The sequence below is a fragment of the Chenopodium quinoa genome, unplaced genomic scaffold (assembly GCF_001683475.1).
Source record: "Chenopodium quinoa cultivar QQ74 unplaced genomic scaffold, ASM168347v1, whole genome shotgun sequence".
NCBI classification, from domain to species: domain Eukaryota; kingdom Viridiplantae; phylum Streptophyta; class Magnoliopsida; order Caryophyllales; family Amaranthaceae; genus Chenopodium; species Chenopodium quinoa.
The window spans coordinates 1,426,682-1,447,795 of record NW_018742556.1 but is presented as its reverse complement, the minus strand read 5'-3'; the positions used below and the strand labels follow the sequence as shown (position 1 = coordinate 1,447,795).

General features: G+C 39.5%; 2 protein-coding genes across 2 annotated transcripts; one reads left to right on the top strand and one right to left on the bottom strand.

Moving 5' to 3' along the window:
- The first annotated feature begins 1,065 nt into the window (after positions 1 to 1,065).
- Positions 1,066 to 6,333, top strand: LOC110720443 (ribose-phosphate pyrophosphokinase 1-like). Its single transcript, XM_021899476.1, has 9 exons — positions 1,066 to 1,289; positions 1,384 to 1,578; positions 2,640 to 2,888; positions 3,358 to 3,501; positions 4,033 to 4,200; positions 4,804 to 4,873; positions 5,080 to 5,161; positions 5,382 to 5,541; positions 5,885 to 6,333. Exons 1-9 carry the CDS (start codon positions 1,167 to 1,169, stop codon positions 5,921 to 5,923), a joined length of 1,230 nt encoding a protein of 409 aa, XP_021755168.1. The 5' UTR covers positions 1,066 to 1,166; the 3' UTR covers positions 5,924 to 6,333.
- An 82-nt stretch (positions 6,334 to 6,415) lies between these two features.
- On the bottom strand, positions 6,416 to 20,733 carry LOC110720442 (aspartate--tRNA ligase, chloroplastic/mitochondrial-like). Its single transcript, XM_021899474.1, has 15 exons — positions 20,243 to 20,733; positions 19,310 to 19,453; positions 18,812 to 18,921; positions 17,739 to 17,850; positions 17,582 to 17,653; positions 17,034 to 17,125; positions 16,653 to 16,773; positions 15,729 to 15,851; positions 15,418 to 15,613; positions 15,132 to 15,319; positions 14,971 to 15,042; positions 8,206 to 8,304; positions 8,049 to 8,129; positions 7,264 to 7,321; positions 6,416 to 7,114 (listed from the first exon to the last, which is right to left on the bottom strand). Exons 1-15 carry the CDS (start codon positions 20,630 to 20,632, stop codon positions 6,948 to 6,950), a joined length of 2,025 nt encoding a protein of 674 aa, XP_021755166.1. The 5' UTR covers positions 20,633 to 20,733; the 3' UTR covers positions 6,416 to 6,947.
- Positions 20,734 to 21,114: the final 381 nt, after the last annotated feature.

Here is a 21,114-nt window from a genome sequence, read left to right as displayed (position 1 = left end):
GGTTGTAATCTCAGCTGTACATATATATACGGAGCACATTGTTTTAAATCAACAACTTTCTTAATGCTTGTCATCTGAGAGCAATATATACATCTTGTGTATTTTTTGTTCTCATTCAGAGTAATTTAAGCATTACATCATAGACACCAACAGTCCTTGTAAACATACTGAGGGTAATTTAAGCATTATACACAACAATTGCAATTGTGCACCTTGTGCAAGTCGTTCTCGAACCTTTGTGATCTTATACCTTCAAGACAAAGGACAACTGTTGGGAAGAGGACATGATCAATAGAACCTGGTTGGTTCTGGGCTGGGACATTTTTTCATACTCAACGGCCACATTTTCTTACAAGGTTATCTTAGTACGAACTACGAAGGTCATCCTTTTGGATGAAAGAGAACACTTTTACAAGAATTGAACAAATATATCATGCCAAGATTCACCATAAAAATCTGTTGCCTAATTTGCCTTTTGAAAGCAGTGGTTTAAAGACTTTGAAAGTTTGAAACAGGAAGAAAATTGGACACCTCTTTGAATATATCAACATTGATGTTGTAAATTGAGTCAATTGACCCTAAATATATCATCGTCATTTGGGGCCGGTTCACATTTACTGAGCTGAACTGAACTAAACTGAACTGAACTGATTGGAGCTGAACTAAACTGAATGAACTGATTGGAGATGAACTGAACTGAACTGAACTTAGTTGAAATGAATATTTTATGAGAGAGGGAAATTAAGAGCAGAGCTGAACTGAACTGAACTGATTGGAGCTGAACTGAACTGAAGTGAAATTAAGTAAATGTGAACAAACCCTTAATGAATATCTTTCCATTGAGCGAAAATTAATAATAATTTTTTTGACTCCAACACACTTATAAAATTATTTTCATTACAAAATTGTCACTTGATAAACATTCAATTTAATCAAGACAAAAATACTGAAATTTCTCTCCTAAACCAATCAAGGACAACAACTTTGTTCTATCCACTTTAGGATAATTTCAATTAGGATAACAATCAAAGATTTGCCTCTTACCATTTTTTTTTAAGTATACCTCCCAATCCAAAGTCGCAGAAAATAATTTACTTCATTTTTTCCCACGTTAAACCCTACTCCTCTCTCCTTTCTCTCTCTTCTTTCTCTCTCTAAACACAACAATGGCGTCTTTACTAAGGTGCCCATGTCCTACAACTTCCTCTTCTTTCCTCCCTCTCCCACAAACCCCTTCAATACCCTTCTTCACTTCATCTTCTCCCAAATTCCCAGCTCGAAACCCCATTGTAATTCTTCATTTCTTTCCATTTTTGAATCATTTCTTGTACTTTCTTGAATTTATCTGTAATTTAATTTCTGGGTTTTGATTGTTGTTTGCAGAAATGTGATTTGGCTGAGCAATTGAGAGTGGTGGAGAATGGAAAACCCTCTTCTTCCCTCCATTCCCGTACTTCTGGAGTGGAGCAGCAATCATACCCTTCTTTTTTGGCTTCGACCAATTTGGACAGTGCTTTCAATCGGAATGATACCCGGCTTCGGATTTTCTCCGGTACCGCGAATCCTGCTCTTGCTCAGGTAATTTGGTTACATTTCCCTTATAGCTTAATTCAAGAATGATGATGCTGAATTAATATTTGGGTTTTATGAATTGGTTTTGGGTTTATTTCTTAAATTAGACTGCTAATGATGTTGAATGAATATTTGGTTTGTGTATGTAATACTCCCTTTTCCTACTATATAATATCTCTTATTAAAATTTCTGTGGTCTATAAGATGATTAGGATTAATGTTTGATTATTCATAGCTTATATAGTTTAATGGTAGTTGATACGATTAAAAGCATATATTCAAAAAGTTACTCATAAAGTTGAACTGAGCGAGTATAATTGCTTAGTCGAACTTTGATTTTCATCAATTGCTATTGTTCAAGTCTAAAGATTTTGATTTTCCAATTGAGGGGGTCAATTTGTTTGATTTCTTGATCTGTAAGTGTGTTGTTGGATCGAATATAGTTGTGCCAATCTTTATAACCAAATGGATTGAGTATGCTTTAGTTTTAGATTTTTGCTCTCATTTGTTCAAGTTGGGGAGTTTAAAGGCTTGGGTAGCAGACTTGCGTATGGTGAAAATCTGATTTAAGGATACATGTGATTAATAATGAATTAAGATTTTATAGAACTTTGGATTATTTGGCTTTGTTTTGGTTGACTGGAAGTTCTTTGTCAAGATGTTATTCAAAAAATTACGCTAACATGTGTTTAATGAAATTTTGTAATGTAAAGCAAAACACACTAATCTACACTGGTCTACCAAGGAGAATGATATAGGTATTCGTTTCCAAGAACAACTTATGTTTTGATTCCCTTAACTGTAAAGGGCTAGTCTACTAGTCAGGATTGCTCGAGGGTTAGGCTGCATACATATAAACCCCTCTCCCCATCTATTCTAGGATTTGTGTTTTTCTTTGCCAAATTAGTCTCAGTAGGTCTAACAGAATCTACACTGTTATGAACAGAATGCCCTTTTCTTCCTTTTGTTTTATATATGTGTACTCAGCTGCCTTCTATATATCATTTTGTTTCCATATTTTATGATTTTGAAGCAAAATCTTGACGACAGACTGTTGTGCTCAACAGGAAATTGCATGTTACATGGGTCTCCAGCTTGGGAAAATAAAAATTAAACGTTTTGCTGATGGTGAGATTTATGTTCAGTTGCAAGAGAGTGTCAGAGGTTGTGATGTCTTTCTTGTTCAACCCACATGTCCACCTGCTAATGAGAATCTTATGGAACTTTTGATAATGATTGATGCTTGCCGAAGAGCATCAGCCAAGAATATCACTGCAGTTATACCTTATTTTGGGTATGCTAGAGCTGATCGAAAGGTAAGTTGCCTACTCTGGTTAGAAATACATCCTTGTTTATTGGACTTAGAGGTTCATAAACCTAGTTAACCTTCTGGAAAAAGGGCAGTTCTTATCATCATTTCATATTTGACAATGAATATAAGGGTCCAATTTTTTCCCTGTAATGTTAAGATTAGATATTTGTAACTGTGGTCTATGTCCTGCTCATCTCAAAATTACTGTTCTCACAATGAGCTCCTGATCTATGCTACAATTCTTGTTCTTATGGGATTATTATCGAAGTACTGCTAATCATGATACTTCAAATTTCAGTCCTATTTGACCTGATTAACATTTTTAGGAAAAAACTGCTTTCTTGAGCCTCGATCTAATCCAAGCTATTAGATGTTCAAGAATGACTTCCCATGATACTGTTGCATTACATTACATGTCTACAATTCTTTATTTCTGCTTGCATTACATTACATTTCTACTTTCTCTAATTCAGACTCAAGGACGTGAATCAATAGCAGCCAAACTTGTCGCCAACCTGATAACAGAAGCAGGTGCCAATCGAGTTCTTGCTTGTGATCTTCATTCTGGGCAGTCAATGGGCTATTTTGATATACCGGTAGATCATGTATATGGTCAGGTAAGATGTGTGTGCATCTTTGAGTATCTTCTTCTTTTTCCCTTTCTGTGCTATAGGAGTGAAGTGTGGTGTATGTAAATTGGTCTAATAGTTTGTTAGAGATCAGCTGTTTAGTAAAATGGCAGATACCAAATTACTTTATTAATTATTTGAAAGATAATAATTCATCTTAATTTTAACTTTCCACCCGAGGGCGGTGTAGCTTAAGAAAATTTGTTACAAGTAGAATGAAAAACTTTGTAGTGGATCTTGATAAAATAGTTATATTGGAATTGAGAGAGGGAAAGGTGCTGTTGTTGTTTTTATTTTATTTTTTTCCCTATGTGTGTGTGCGTGCGCGAAGGGGGGTGGTTGGGTTGCCCTATATGACATTGGGAAGTTAATAATAGGATGTAGGGATATAAGATTTACAATAAATGAATGAATCGCAGATTTAATGCTCTAAAAAAATTAGGGAGAAACAATTCCAATAGAAAATTTGTCAAGAAAACATTATAAACACTAATTGCCTCTCTATTTGTGCTCTACCAGCCTGTGATTCTTGATTACCTGGCAAGCAAGACCATATGCTCGGATGATTTAGTTGTCGTTTCACCAGATGTTGGTGGAGTCTCCAGAGCTCGTGCTTTTGCAAAGAAGTTATCTGATGCACCACTTGCCATAGTGGATAAGAGGCGCCATGGGCACAATGTTGCCGAGGTAAATCTTTGTGGCAATTATTTCTTCATCTGAACCGTGGGAAAAAAGTATCTGTTTTTGTGAAAGGGGAATTAAGAGGTGGAAATTTCAGTACTTCCATATTGTTGGTCTTGGGCTAAGTTGATTGATTTGCTTTATTGGTACAACTAGAAAGCCTGTGATCAATTTGCAGTTGGAGTTATGATAATAACTACTCCCTCCGTTTTTAAATACTTGCTCCACTTTCCTTTTCTGGCCGTTTTTAAATACTTGCTCTATTTCCTTTTTTGGAAAGCTTTTACAATATTTAATTCATTTCTCACACTTAGTGGACCAAACATAATACTCTCTCTCCTCCCATTCTTCAACTACTTTTGCTTTTTACAATTTTTTATTTTCTCAACTACCCCGCTACTTCTATATTTTATTACTTTCTCCAATTTCTCCTAAAACTCCACGTATGGAGAAATAGAGCAAGTATTTAAAAACGGAGGGAGTAGTAGCTTAATTACTTTAATGGAATAATGAATAGTAACGATGCAGTCACGTTCTACTTCTGTAGTTCTGTTGACTCTGTATAATGCATCTACTATTGCCCCTCATAATATTCTGAAAGATTTGCAGGTAATGAATTTGATCGGTGATGTTAAGGGAAAAGTGGCTGTTATGGTGGATGATATGATAGACACAGCTGGTTAGTTCTTCTGTTTCTTGTAATCCTAATTTCTTAGATCTTGGTAAGCGAAGATGTTGCATTATTTGTTTTTCTGTTGGCACTCTCTTATTGAGTCTTATGTAGACTGACCTCGCCTACTCAAATTTACTTAGATCTCTGCCACGTCAATGATAGATATTGCATTAGAGTTTGGAATTGATATTTTCCTCTTGATGTGCTTATAGGTACGATTTCCAAAGGAGCAGCCCTCTTGCACCAAGAAGGAGCAAGGGAAGTCTATGCATGTAGTACACATGCTGTCTTCAGGTAAATGCATTGGCACATAGCTTATTTACTTTATATGTAAAACCTTTGACAGGAATTACAACTTGTTTTTGATGGATTAATCTATGTTGCTTATATGTGGTATTTATGTATTTATATATTTTATTTTATTTGAAATGGGTACTGCCTCCTGTGACCAACGATCCGGGTTTTGAGTTCTTGATTGAGTCCTTATAAATCTTTGTTGATTTCACGTGTGCAGCCCCCCTGCAATTGAGAGGTTATCCAGTGGTTTGTTTCAAGAAGTAATAATCACAAATACAATTCCTGTCTTGGAGAAAAATTACTTCCCTCAGCTTACGATATTGTCAGTTGCAAACCTTTTGGGCGAGACCATTTGGCGCGTACATGATGACTGTTCAGTGAGTAGTATATTTCAGTAAATTACTGTGTAAATTGTTGTATATGTCTCATTATAGCAACAGTAGCACAATATATTCACTTATTTTTTTGTGATCAACTGATCAATATGGTGTCGTGTATTAAGTATACCTCAAGGCTGGTACTGATGTACTGTCTTGGACAATTTATGAATCCACCATGAAGATTGCTAATTGTTTGTAAATTTTTCTGTTGCCTGTACATGCTGCAATGATTGATACAAAAAACAATCTTTCTATATTTTTTTTTCTATTTTTTGTTTAATTTTGGTATAGTTTGTGAAAAAGATATTCTCTGCCTTTGCTCACTGGCCTTGGTTTTCAGGTTGGATTTGAACCTTACTCAAGCTTGGGGATTGATTAATGTGTTCTCGGATTAATTGTTCTCATCATCTTGCAACTCGAAGCTAATGTCATATGCCTACTGTATTGATCAAGCATTTTAGGGCTTCTCCTCTCTTGTGCTCTCCCTTCCATGTCCAGTTGTAAAGTTTGTAATACGATTGTGAGTACTCATCATCCATGTGATGCTAGAATTAGTAAGATTGTCACCAGGAACTTTATAGAATTTACCTTATCTCCCTGTTTTTTTGGGAGCTCACCCACACGTGTATTTGTAAGGCAATTGCTTGGTTAGTACTTGGTATTGTGTCTGCGTTTTTCCCGCTTCCAGGTGCTCCTTGGAGTTTTGTATGTACAGATTATATCTTTGGATTTTGTATAGCTAAAACAATTCTTTTTATTACGAGGCAATGTATATGTGTTTTGATTCAATTTGCTGCATATTGTTGTGGCATTGTACCGCGCATCAGTATAGTTCTAAAGACTGACTAGTACCTTAGTGTGTCACTGTATGACACCAACAATACTTGACCAATATTACATGCCAACTTTATCAGCCATTCTAGGTTATTAAAAAAAAAGTATAATATGCTTGAATGTTAATGTACATAAAAAATCTACATGACTGCTGCAAAGTCTTAACAATCCGACCTAAATCTATGAACATATACAAGTAAACTATATTGAAATTTCGAAAAACCTTCACCGTACGTTTGACCTCAAATATTCTTCTAAGACCGATTGATCACAAATACTTGTTGTCCAAACTGGTTTTAAGGCCAGCCTTTCTCTGCCACGAAAGGAAATAGGGGAAGAGAAGAAAAATACGTAGAACAAATTAAACAGTAAAATTTTTGAAAAACAATTCTAGGTCAGGATACTTTCTCTCTCCCTCTTATCACCAGGTATAATTGTATAAACCTTGGTAAAGAATTTGCTAGTGCACCACCATACGAGATCCAGCTACCGCATTGGTTTGCATACTATAAAATGTATGTGCTCCCTCATCACGAACAAAATTGAACAGGGTACTAGTTACTATAGCACTATGTTGAAATGACAAGGTCTTTGAGCTGCTGAGGATCTACTTCAGAAGGCGCTCGCGTTAGGGCACACTGAGCAGTGGAGGTCTTAGGAAAAGCAATCACATCTCTGATAGAATTTGCTCCAGCCAACAGCATCACTAGCCTATCCAGGCCATAGGCTATGCCTCCTGCACTTAAAACAAGATATTCATAAAGTACTTTGAAGAAAACAAATAACCAGCAAGACGCAATTCATAGGAGGGCAAACACAGAATTTAGCCTTTGTACTGTTAAAACAAGAGTTGAATCTACATAATTTTGAGGAAATTATACAAACCATGTGGAGGAGCGCCCATGTCAAAAGCCTCCAAAAGATAGCCAAATTTTGCTTCAGCCTGTGGATCATGAGAAAATTGATACAGTCCTTGATATTATTACTTTAAATCACAAGAAAATGTGACTGTTATTGAAAAAAATTTACTTGCATACAGAATTTTGGAATCAAATAAAAGAGACTAGCCCATTTACAAAGGAAAAACTAGGTATAAAAAGATTTAGTTGGATGTATCAACAAACTCATGCTGAGTTCCCATATAATATCTACTAAATTAGAAACATCAGAATAGTGTAGTCATAATTTAATTGACCACATTCAAGTACTTTTTCAATTGTTGATTTCGAATCTTTCCTTTTGAAAGAATCTGATAATAACAACACTCCTTGTAAACCATGAAGAGTTGCTAATTGGTTACATACTTCCATATTTGTATTTCGTGATGTTATTCCCAGTTTACATTATAATTATGGGTGTTGCAGAACTATTTCTATAAAGGAAGCAGACCACAAGCACAGTTCACAATGGAACAGCTTTAAAGGATTAATCTTGTCATTGTAGAACAGAAAGATAATGATGATGAAACTATTATATACTTCTAAAGGCTCCTGTGACAACAGTATCAAAACCTAAAGGAAGTCTTTTAAACTGATCTAAAGTAGATATCATGATCGAATCTCAGAACAAAAGGAGCATCCACAAAGTATTGGGGAAAAAAAAAAAAAGGGATTCACCGCTGGATGTCCTTTAAAGATAGTTAAATCCAATGTAATAGCAATGCTGCTTACTTGTTCTGATGATATGCCTACAATTTCCAGAACCTTTTCTTGCACCTCCCGCTTGTATATTCTTAAACTTCCTCCACCAATCTGAAAAATTGGAGAAAAAAATCCTATCAATGGTAAAGATATCAGAAAGTATGTAATGATAGAAAAGAAAGTGCACCTCTACTCCATTGTAAACCATGTCATATGCCAAAGCTCGGGCAGAGGATAAATCCTCCATGTCTTCAGGGTTTGGAGCAGTAAATGGATGATGCAAAGCCTGCAAACAGTACATTCATGAGAACATATGCATCTGAAATACCATGGAGCACAAAAAGACTAGTAAGATAGTAGGTGGTTCTTTCCTCTCCTCTCATACCAGACAATCAACAGCAAAGGTACTACCAGAGTGAAATGGTGTTGTACCCAGTTTACTCAAACTGGATAGAAGAATACCCCCCCCCCCTTTTTTGTGATTACTTAGGCATGACGATTTATTTTGTAATGGAGTGGGTCAACCGGGTCAAAGAGCCGAAGTCAACCACCACTTTTGGTGTACTCAAGGCGCGCAAAACAGGGGCAGCAAGGGTCAAAGATAATCAGGGACAAGAAGCTCCAGGACAAAGTTAATTAAGAGAGTTCAGGGAAAGAAACCAAGTTGCTTTAACAATGTCATTAGAAGAAAATTTCCGTTCTTAGCTTAGTAAATCACATGTATCTCTTTAGCTTGAGTATATGTAAGGTAGTAAGTCCCATTAGAAGGGTATCCAGAAAATTGAGAGTAAACACATGAGAGTTGTGGCCTAAAGCTACTATGAGATTCATAACCTCAAGTTATGTTTATCCCTTGTAATTCAATCTTCAATCAATCAAGTACTCAAGCATTCAGCCTTAGTTTACATTTTCTTGTCTAAATTACATTTCCGAATTAGTCTATAACAACTTGGTATCAGAGCGGTGGTCCTGCGGCCGCCGGCGACCGGGAACCACCACCCCGTACCCTGAATTAAAAAAAAAAAATTAAATAAAAAAAATGGAGGAAAATCTTTCACAGAGGATGGATGTCATGGAGGGTACGCTGGCTGACCTGAAAACTCAGTTGGCAACGCTTGTTGAGAAATTGCAAACTCCCGACGACAACATATCACGGGCAGTGACAGCGGCGGTTAAGGTGGCCATGGAGGAGGAGAGACGGAACATAGCAGAAGAGCGGAAGAAGACGGAGGAATTATTGAAAACCACCGTCGAGAAAATGGATGACCGCCTTGACCATTTCCGGGTCACGGTGGACACCCGGGCCGCAATCGACCGCGCCAAGATCACGAAGTTGCAGGAACAGGTGGAGAAGGCGGCGGCACAACCTCGCCAACCGCAACCGACACCCCAGCCGTTGGGTCCGCCCTTAATAGGGGATAACAGCACTCAACCCGAGTTGGAGGGGGTGCGAATGTCACCGGGGAGGCCATACGACGACCCTGGGTGGCACCCTCCCGACAATAGTGGATGGCGCGGCGGCGACTGGAGAAGTGCCGATGAGGGCGGCGGAGGAGGTGGTGGCGGTGGCTATGGCCACTAGAAACACCGGAAATTGGAAATGCCCCTTTTCGCCGGGGTGGAACCGGATAACTGGACGGCTAGGGCCGAGATGTACTTTGAATTTTACAAACTAACGGAGAAGGAGAAGATGGAAGCCGCAGTGGTCGCGATGGATGGGGCCGCCTTAAAGTGGTTTCAATGGGAGCAGAAGCGGCGGTCGTTCTACGGGTGGCCGGATCTCAAACAACGGGTATTGAACGAGTTTCGACCCTCGCATTCGAGAACGCTTCACGAACAATGGCCGGCGGTGTCACAAGAGGGCTCGGGGACCGTGGCGGAGTACCGGCGAAGGTTCATTGAGATGGCGGCGCCACTAGAGGATGTGCCGGAAAGTCTGATGCTCGGGCAGTTCATAAATGTGCTGAGTAGAGAGGTCAAAACCGAGTTAAGACTCCTTAACCCTCTCACCCTTGAAAAAGCCATGATAATGGCTGGAAGAATTGAGGAAAAAAATCGTGTCCAGCAAGGTAAGAAGCCTCTTAGTAATTGGAAGGGGGGCTTGGCTGTTGGGCCAACGAATTCTAGCCCAAATCACAGTAGCCCAAGTGTGAGCAAAGGAGGGTTAATAGCTTCATATGGGTTCCCAGCAGCAGTGGGCCGCCCAAATCGTGGCCCAAGGCCCCAGAGTCTCATGGCTCCGTGAACATAGGCCGGACATATCGAGGCCCAAGTCAGAATTCTACGGGTAGTACAAGGCGTTTGACCGATGGAGAATTGGCGGAAAGGAGAGCGAAGGGGTTGTGTTTTAGGTGTGATGAGAGGTGGGGTGTGGGCCACCGTTGTAAGAGGAAGGAGCTTAGTGTGTTGATCGTGGCGGAAGGGGAAGGCGAGTTGGAGGATGAGGAACCGGAGACGGAAAATGACCTTCCTTCGGAGGACGTTGGAACGATGTCCTTGTGTTCGGTGATCGGGATTCACAACCCAAAAACCATGAAGATGAGGGGTGTAGTTAAAGGGCAAGAAGTAGTAGTTATGGTTGACCCGGGGGCAACATATAATTTCTTATCGGTCTCGGTGGTAGAGCAAGTTGCTATCCCCGATACTCAAGGCGGGGAGTTTTCCGTATCCCTAGGAAACGGGGACACCATTCGGGGAAGGGGTGTTTGTAAAGGAGTCAAGGTGGAGCTACAAGGGGGACTCTCCATAACCGAAGATTTTTTCCCACTCACATTAGGTAGTGCCGAGGTGATTTTAGGAGTCCAATGGCTTGAGAAGTTGGGGACTGTGGTTACTAATTGGCGGACCCATGTCATGAAATTCACCATGGGTGGAGTTCCGGTAACCCTCACCGGAGACCCGACCCTTGAAAAATCACAAATTTCACTCAAGGCCATGGTGAAGGTGTTAAAGAAGGAGAAAAAGGGGTATTGGGTTTAGTACAACAGGTTAGAGGAAGAGAAGTTGGGCCCAATCCCAGCCGGCCCACCAGTCTTCTTGGAGGAAATATTGGGCCAGTTTCAAGGGGTTTTTCTAATGCCCAACGGGCTACCCCCAAGTAAAGGCCATGAGCACTCTATTGTGCTAAGGGATGGGGCCAACCCAATTAGTGTTCGGCCTTATAGATATCCCCAGATTCAGAAAGATGAGATCGAGAGGTTCATGCGGGAAATGCTCGAGTCCGGCATCATCAAGCCTTCATCAAGCCCGTTTTCAAGTCCGGTTTTGCTAGTCAAGAAAAAAGATGGGTCTTGGCGATTTTGTGTCGATTACCGAGCGCTCAACAAAGAAAGGTTCCGGATAAATATCCGATTCCGGTAATTGAGGAGTTATTAGATGAGTTGCATGGGGCAACGATTTTTTCCAAGCTCGATTTAAAATCGGGCTATCATCAAATTCAGGTCAAGCCGGAAGATACTCATAAAACGGCGTTCCGAACCCACGAGGGCCATTATGAGTTTTTGGTCATGCCATTTGGGCTCACTAATGCCCCGGCGACCTTCCAATCACTCATGAATGAAGTCTTCCGGCCTTACTTGAGGAAATTCGTGCTTGTTTTCTTTGACGATATTTTGGTGTATAGTAAAGCCGAGGAGGAGCATAAGCGTCATTTGAAATTGGTTTTGCAAAATTTAATGGAAAATCAATTATATGCCAATTTTAAAAAGTGTGAATTTGGCAAGAGGGAGATTGCATATTTGGGGCACGTCATTTCCGAGCAAGGGGTCGCCATGGATAAAGAAAAAATTCGATGCATTCTTGAGTGGGAAACACCACGGAATCTAAGAGAGCTACGGGGTTTTTTGGGGTTAACCGGTTACTACCGGAAATTCATATCCCGTTATGCTCACATAGCCAACCCTCTTTCCGCCCAACTGAAGAAGGATTGTTTCGGGTGGTCGGAAGAAGCTACGGCAGCCTTCCAAAAGTTAAAGACGGCGATTACCACCGCCCCGGTGTTGGCAGTTCCAAATTTCAGCGAGGTTTTTGTAGTTGAAACCGACGCTTCCGGGTTCGGTCTCGGTGCGGTTTTGATGCAAAATGGTCGACCGGTTGCTTTTTACAGTAAGATGCTGGGAATCCGGGCTAGAGGGAGGTCCGTTTACGAAAAAGAATTAGTGGCAATTGCTTTGGCAGTGACTAGGTGGCACCATTACTTGCTCGGTCGCCATTTTGAAATTCGAAGCGATCAACAGAGCTTGCGGTATCTCGCGGAGCAAAGGGAGGTTGGAGGGGAATACCAACAGTGGTTGAGAAAATTGGTGGGGTTCGATTTTACCATCAATTACAAACCTGGCGCCGCGAATAGGGTGGCCGATGCACTATCCCGTAAAGGTGAAGCTCGGTTGACATCCTCACTGAAAAGGCTCGAAGGAAAGAAGGAGGAGGATGTGTTAGAATTTGGGTCGATGATCCACTCTTGCTTTGTGGACAAGGGTTTGGGCCAGATTGTAGTGGGCTTGAAGGAAAGACAAGAGGGCCCAAAAGGCTACCACTTAGAAGGGTCCAGATTATTTTATAAGAACAGAGTAGTTCTGCCTTCTTCCTCGAAGTACATTCCCCTGCTACTGAAGGAATACCACAGCACCCCTACGAGTGGCCACGACGGCGAGATAAAATCATATCTCCGGCTCGCCGCCGACTGGTTCTGGCAGGCATGCAGAAAGATGTCGGAAGGTTTGTGCGAGAATGTGATGTGTGTCAGAGGAACAAGGCCATCACCAAGAGTCCTCTCGGGTTGCTTCAACCCCTCTCAATTCCCGAGGCCGTGTGGGAGGATATTTCCATGGATTTCGTGGAAGGGTTGCCTTTGTCTCGTGGGGTAAACTCGGTGCTAGTAGTGGTGGATCGACTCTCGAAGTACGCCCACTTTATTGGGCTGAGGCACCCTTTCAACGCCCTCAAAGTGGCCGACGCCTTTGTGAGGGAGGTAGTTCGCCTCCGACGCCTTTGTGAGGGAGGTAGTTCGCCTCCATGGGTTTCCGACATCAATTGTTTCTGACCGTGATAGAGTTTTTATGAGTATCTTTTGGAGGGAACTTTTCAGGTTGCAAGGAACACATCTACGGCGAAGCACGGCCTACCACCCACAAACCGACGGGCAGACCGAGGTGGTAAACAAAAGCCTCGAGACATACCTGAGATGCTTCATCGCTGAACAACCGCGAAATTGGGCTCGCTGGCTACCTTGGGCGGAATATTCCTACAACACCTCGCCGCATACCTCGACCAAGATGACACCATTTAAGGTGGTGTACGGTCGTGATCCTCCGAAGCTGTGGCGTTTGGGTGCGGGCCAAACCATGGTCAGCAGTCTTGAGGAGGGCTTGCAAGAGAGAGATGGGATCTTAGAAGAGTTACGGATGAATTTGAACCGTGCCCAGCAAGTGATGAAGGTTAACGCGGATAAACTGAGAAGGGAGGAAAAATTCGAAGTTGGGGAGCGGGTATTCCTCAAGCTGCAATCGTATAGACAGAAGTCTCTCGCTAGAAGACCTTTTGAGAAATTGGCTGCAAGATTCTACGGGCCCTGTGAGGTAATAGAGCAAATTGGCAGGGTCGCTTACAAATTGAAATTACCCAGTGATTGCAAAATACACCCAGTGTTTCATATCTCACAGTTGAAGAGAGCACTTGGCAGCCTCCCAAGTCAGCCCACCATTCCGCAGCAGCTATCCCCCAACCTAGAATTGATGGTTGAACCAGCTGGGCTCCTCAATGTGCGCCTGGTCAAAAAGAACTCGGTGCTGGTGCTGGAAGTACTGCTCACATGGAAAGGGTTGCCCGATTATGAAGCCACATGGGAAGAGTTCGAGGCAGTCAGTTTGCGTTTTCCTTCCTTCCACCTTGAGGACAAGGTGAAACTCAAAGGGGGGAGTGATGTAATGGAGTGGGTCAACCAGGTCAAAGAGCCAAGTCAACCACCACTTTTGGTGTACTCAAGGCGCGCAAAACAGGGGCAGCAAGGGTCAAAGATAATCAGGGACAAGAAGCTCCAGGACAAAGTTAATTAAGAGAGTTCAGGGAAAGAAACCAAGTTGCTTTAACAATGTCATTAGAAGAAAATTTCCGTTCTTAGCTTAGTAAATCACATGCATCTCTTTAGCTTGAGTATATGTAAGGTAGTAAGTCCCATTAGAAGGGTATCCAGAAAATTGAGAGTAAACACATGAGAGTTGTGGCCTAAAGCTATTATGAGATTCATAACCTCAAGTTATGTTTATCCCTTGTAATTCAATCTTCAATCAATCAAGTACTCAAGCATTCAGCCTTAGTTTACATTTTCTTGTCTAAATTACATTTCCGAATTAGTCTATAACATATTTTAATTTTTTTTTTTTTTTATTCTAAATTACAACAGGGATTAGAAGGAAAAAGGTGGCGAGTGAGTGAGTGAACCGTGATAATGGAATAGTAGGAATTTCACTCAGCAGGACCCCTTGAATTAATGCTAGTTGTCACACTTAGTTATTCTTTGGGAACATACCCCAAAATCCTCCCAATGTTTAGCATTCCCAAAATCCTCCCAATGTTTAGCATTCCCATACAGTTACATTATGAATATAAATTTTTTACAGGAAACAGCTAGAATCCAGGACACAGGATAGCAGTTATGAAATACTCCGCAAAAATTATGCAACTACACCAAGAACCTTCTAACTGAATGTATAATGATCATATGAACAATGTGACAACTGTTGAAGCTTTTAATGTAACTGCCAGAAATTAAAAAAGTTAATCAAATGCCAAATGAAGAACATGGAATGGAAGCCCTCGCCAAAATATCAGGAACTTGTCAAAAAAAAAGTATGTAATTTTGTATGACCATAGTGCAATTTGTATCATTACAAAGAAAGACCATCATTATTATGAGCAGAATAGAAGAGAGATAAATATGATACTGCAAACGAACCTCAAGCCTCTGTTCATCATCGTTCCACTCAAACATCGGGAAATCAGTCACCCAAAGAATTGAATGCTTGGACTGAGGCGGAGAGAAAAGGCAAGTGACAAACTGATATAGATGGACGTCACAAACTCAATCATAATGAATAAAAAACACGCGAAACTTACATGGTCAGCCATACCCAGTTCATGTGCCACATGTAACCTTAGTCGATCAAGAGTTTTGTTCACAGACTTCTCCATACCCACAGCAAACAAGATAAGGTCACCAGATTGAGCAGAGCAGAGGCTCAATAGTTTTTCTTTATTTTGTTGATTCAAACTTGAAGCTAAAGCAGGAATTCCTTCAAGCTCCCCTGAAGAACCACAAAAATTTAAGTCTGAAGAGTGAAGATATTCTGAATCCTTAACGTTTTAATATGTAAACTAATGATAAAAACATATATGAACGTACCATCACTTGTGACCTTTAGGAATGGCAAACCTTTAGCCCCAGATTTGAATGCTTCCTTATAGATATCACCCTTCTTCAGTGCTGTATTAGAATAAACACTTGCAGCTGCGGGTACACATAACGCCTTTATCACACCTCCACTAACCAATGCATCTTCGAAAACTTTGAATGTAGACCCAGAAAATACATCAGAGACCTACATTAAGAAAAAACTTCAACTTAATCAATGTGTTGCAACTAACTTACAGTAAAGTGAACAGTATATCTGTGGATGACCAACAGTATAATTCTAATGGAGTAAAAAATCTTACATCTCTTAGCTCAAGACCAAAACGAAGATCTGGTCTGTCTGTTCCATATCGGTTCATTGCTTCAGCATAAGTAAGCCTGGGGAAAGGGTTGGGAAGCTCAATACCTTGGATCTCCCGGAAAACCTGAAGACAACAATAGCTCAGTCAAATGTCCTAGGAAGCTTTAACCTTCAAGAAACAATCAGATCATAAAGCATTAAAAATGAAATCTTCCATTATTGTTGATGAGCACAATTTGCAAGACATGGCCAAATATAATTCACATCCAAGGGATCAAAATCCACTATCCCCCCTAAACACCCCACCCCCACCCCCCAAATGAAATTAAAAATTAAAGCAATCTAGTAAAACAAAAGAAGCAACAAAGAAATATCTTAAATGCAATTACAAATAGGTTTCGCACAAACAAATACTACACGTTAACAAAGGCAAAAGCACCATCTTCCAATTTCAAGAAGATTTGCAACTTTACAAGCTTTGTACTTGCTACATGACACCTTGAGAAAATTTGAGAGTTAAACATTTTGAGCATAAACCAACTTAGACATGAAGAGAACATGAAATATTCCACTCTGCCTATGAACAGAGAGTTTGAAAGACAATACACCCAGCATTTCTAGCATAATCAATTTTCCCATATTCCTAAAAATAACTCCTAAACTACTTGACAATTACAGCATTCCGAATCTAACATATGAGAGTTTAGCATGAGCAGACGTTATTATGACTGTTTAGTAGAAAGTGAGGAAAGAGAGAGAGAGAGAGCAATTTATTGGTTTGAACAGATTAAGATGATACTGCAATTCATTTACAATGAAAGCATGGAATTGTGCACATTAATTGTATTACTTCGTCTTCAATTTCTTAATACTTGCTTCAGATATTAGCCTTTAGAACTATTAATATTTCTATCAACATACAGACCTTCCTAATCAAATCTTCATTTAGCTTTAGCATCTCTTCCAAAGGAGTAAATGCCAGTTCCATATCTAGTTGGGTGAACTCAGGCTGCCTGTCAGCTCTCAGATCCTCATCCCGAAAGCATCTGCAAGAGAATCCAGAAAGAATCTCCTAAATTAGTTCAAATTATGTCTTATTCAGTAAAATTCTACTTTCTAGTTCAGTATGACCTCCCTTTGCAATATATGTTTCTTTTACTTTTTTAGGAGAGAGGAAAGGATATGCAAAATACTAGAATTTGTAACAGATGGAAACAGTTAAAAACATCAACCAGAGACACAAAGTCTACTGTTCAACACAATCACAACAACACAAGTAAAGATCTGCAGTTAAGAACTGTATTACCTTGCTACTTGATAATATCTGTCAAAGCCTGAAACCATTAGCATTTGCTTGAATAACTGAGGACTTTGAGGCAAGGCATAAAACATTCCTGGCTTCATATACGCATATGGGTGAGTATAAGCGGTACCAGATATAATGTGTAACTGAAGAACAGGATATAAATTGCTCAACTAGATATATATATATACTTTCATATCAGATAATTTCGTATTCTCCCATTGGACATATCGCAAGAGCATATACACATGTTCATACTAATATTACTATGTTACTCGAGGGGTATGTGATATGTTGATAGGTGGCTTTGTCCTCCCCTATTTGGAATGTAGAACATCTACAATGAGAAATGTTACAAAAATTCATAGGATCTCATCATCTCAAATTTTGACTTCAGATGAGCCAAGAATTCTACAAATACATTGCATGTTATCAAACAGTTCTAGGTCACAGTTGACAAGTAGTTAATACATCATAGTCTTAAACTAGTCCAAGAGAATATATCTGATAACCAAAAAGTGAAAAAGAGTAGAAAAACAATAGGCCAATACCTGAACTCTTGAAGGCACTAAATAATCTCGAGCTCCCTCTGGGGTAGACCTAGAAAGCATTGGAGTCTCAATCTGCCCGATAAATAAGGTAAACATCAGTGATAATTAACAATGCAAGATACAGCCAATGATATGAATAATGACAGCAAGCACGCACCTCCACGAAGCCAAGTGCATCTTCCAGGTATCTTCGTATGAGTTTCATCACTCTATGCCGCAAAAGTATGTTTGAATTCATTTGAGGTCGACGCAAATCTAAGCACCGGTATCTAGAAAAACATAAGATATCAGTGAATTGATCATCTTGATTATAACTGAGGAAGAGGCTAAATGTTTATTATGTCTGGATTTCTCATCTTCAAAAATCAAGGGCTGTCTTGAATCACGAGTGAGCTCATACCACCCTAAAATAACTTATAGGGATCCCACACATCTGTATACTTGAATAGAGAGACATCTGAGCCATCCAACATCACTCATTAAAATATGTTTTTTTTATCATCCTGCGGTATTAGAGGACCCTAGAGACCATAATAATTATCACTTCCCACTTTCCTATTTTTTTCCCTCTATTGACACACCCTGGAAAAAACTGCTATCAGACCACATGCAGCTTCCTTTGACATATATCCTAAGGAGGTTACAATACCAACACTATCTTTAAGTCAAATTTCAGTGATCTGTGGTTTACTTTTCTAATGGTTAGGAGAGGGATGGCTGGGGTAGGTCCTGTACAGAAGACACATCGTTGGGTTCAGAACATCTCAGCATCCAATTTACACAGGCTCTGCCCAGTATTTCTGAACAAGACAACCATATCCAAATTGTACATTATTTAATTATTGTCATGCATACAGAAGGGAAGTGAAATGTGCAATGAGCAGTAAATAATTTCACCTTCACTAGAACAACTACAATATGGTATATAACTACATACTTCGTATCTGTTTTGGTGTAACAAACTTAACCTTGCAATACAAGGTCCAAATAGGTATGAGCCATAAAACTCACAGGAATATATAAAAAAAAAATATATATATATATAGCAAGTAGACATTCAAAATTGACATTCAGCAAGAATCAATGTTTACTTCTCCGGCATTAAAATTGCCAAAGCAAACAGCCAACTAAAATAAAGTAGCTTGGTAAAATCACAGATCCCGACTCTAATAAGACCTTTACATCCACCACAATATCCTATCAAAGTAATATCAAATCATAAAGAGCTACCTTAAACGTATATCCTCCTTCACAGAGTCTTTCACATCATCTGAAGTAGTAACCAAAAAGGGCAATTTGGCCTTCACAGAATTTAAAACTTTGACATGCTCTGCAGCAACCTGCAAATAACAATAGTGCCATTGAGGACATGAATTGGCATGTTGAAGTTGGCAAGATAAACAACTTGTGACATTCAAATGAAGAGTATAAAAAATAAAGTAATTAGAACCAAAATAGTGCATTGTGTTCTACGTGTACATATGAGAGCACAAGTACCCATTGATCACTTTCCATAGTCAACAATGTTCCAATATCTGCTAGACGTCATTCCCATTCAAATGTTAACCAAAGTTAAAGCCTTTCAAGAAACAGACAAACTGGCGAGTGAGGAGTGAGGGCTTTATTTTATTTTTGAGGGATTGCAATTTTCATTACACCATTTGTTTTAAGAGGATCACAGCTTCAGGCACAAGTTTATTAACAAAGTCACAAACAGCATAAACATACCTCCACCATTCCAGTTTTCATCTTTTTATTAGCAGCTTCACCCGGTCTTAAACGCACTACTCCTTCAACAGCAATCACATATTCGAGCCTCACATTGTTCACCAAAGAATGTGCCTCAGGGAAATCATTGGGAAGTGTTGTAATCTGCTCAAAAAGCATCAAAAGCATTCCTTTCAAGATAACCCTCGTTTTAAAATAAGGAAAACAAAATCAATTTGCATGCATACCAATTCTCGAATTTAGAAAGAAAACCTAATCCCTCCTTGGTTCATTGAAGCACAAAACCAGCTGAAAATTAATAGAAAGTTTCTTGCACAAACAAAAGCATATAGTAAACAGTGCAATTTGAGCCCCAAACTATTGATGATGGGCTTTGGTGTGATAACTCACACAGTCACACTCATTACTCAGCAAGGAACTTATCACAACATATCTTATTACAAAAATTACTAAAGCTTACTACCAATGTTCTAGATAACTACCAATAAATCCAAAATGGCAAGAAGTCCACCAACAAGGGGCTGAAACACCGAAAACCGAGCCTAAACAACCAACATTGTCTTTCAACTAGGCGCGCCTAAGTTGAACAAATAACTCTTTGAAAAGAGATAAATAAGGAGAGCATTAATAACACAAGAATGTAATTCAAATCCTTCAAAGTGAGAATTCTTGCATCACACTTCAAATTGGTGAAGACACAGTATTCAGCCAACAATTAAAATTACATACTAGAGCAATTCACCATAATTCTCTTAAATGGGATTCACTCCTCACACCACCCAACAGAATAATACAACACAACAACAAAATATACTCCAAAAATGAACATGATTCTTTGTATAACAAGGTAATATACATGATCAACATATCATATAATATCACATAATTATACCAAATTTATAAGCAAAAATATAAAAATTTGATAAATTATACCTGAACAATGCCAGAATGATCTCTAAGATTAACAAAAGTGACTCCACCATGAACCCGATGAAGAGCGACCCACCCACAAAGAGTGACCCGTTTACCCACATCATCCTCACCCAAATGCCCACATAAAGCAGTCCGATTAACCCACTCCAAGTTTGTATCTTTTGATGGTTGAAACGGGTCGGGTACCCGGGTTTGCTGTTCTGTACCTTGTAAGGTAGCTGATACATTAGAACAATTGCAGAGTGTTCTGTGAGAAATTGAAGGGTGAGGATTGAATTTGAGGGAGGAGAGAGAAAGGGGGATAAGAGTAGAAGTTGTGGGGAAGAAGAAGAAAGGTTTGACATTGGGACGAAGGGTGAAGATAGGGAGAGTTCTTAGCAGTTTAGCCATTGTTTGTTTGAGCAGTCAATTTGAGAGCATTGGTTTTTCTTCGACTAGTTTAGCATAATTTTGGTACTTCGTGATATTCATGGGCACCAAATCCTACGACTCTACGAGCCAAGATAGTAGTGATAGCTAGACATGTGGGTATACTTTCATGGATTTACGCCCGATCCATCCGATTGAAACGGGTATGAGTATGATGTCGTATATTTTTATGGATCTACACCGAATCCATTTGATTGAAGCGGGAATGAATATGACAAAGAAAGGTATGAATATTAAAAGTCATACCCGTTATAAACAGTGGATAGGTTGTGGATTTGAAATCATACTTACCTCATATCCAACTCAAACTTTTTCGGATCTACTCGTCCATCCAATATTTCAATCCCCACTTTGTATTCACAACATCACACCTAATTTGTATGCATACTTTATAACTAAATAAATAGTTCAAATGGGTGTGGCAAATAATAGAAAATTATATG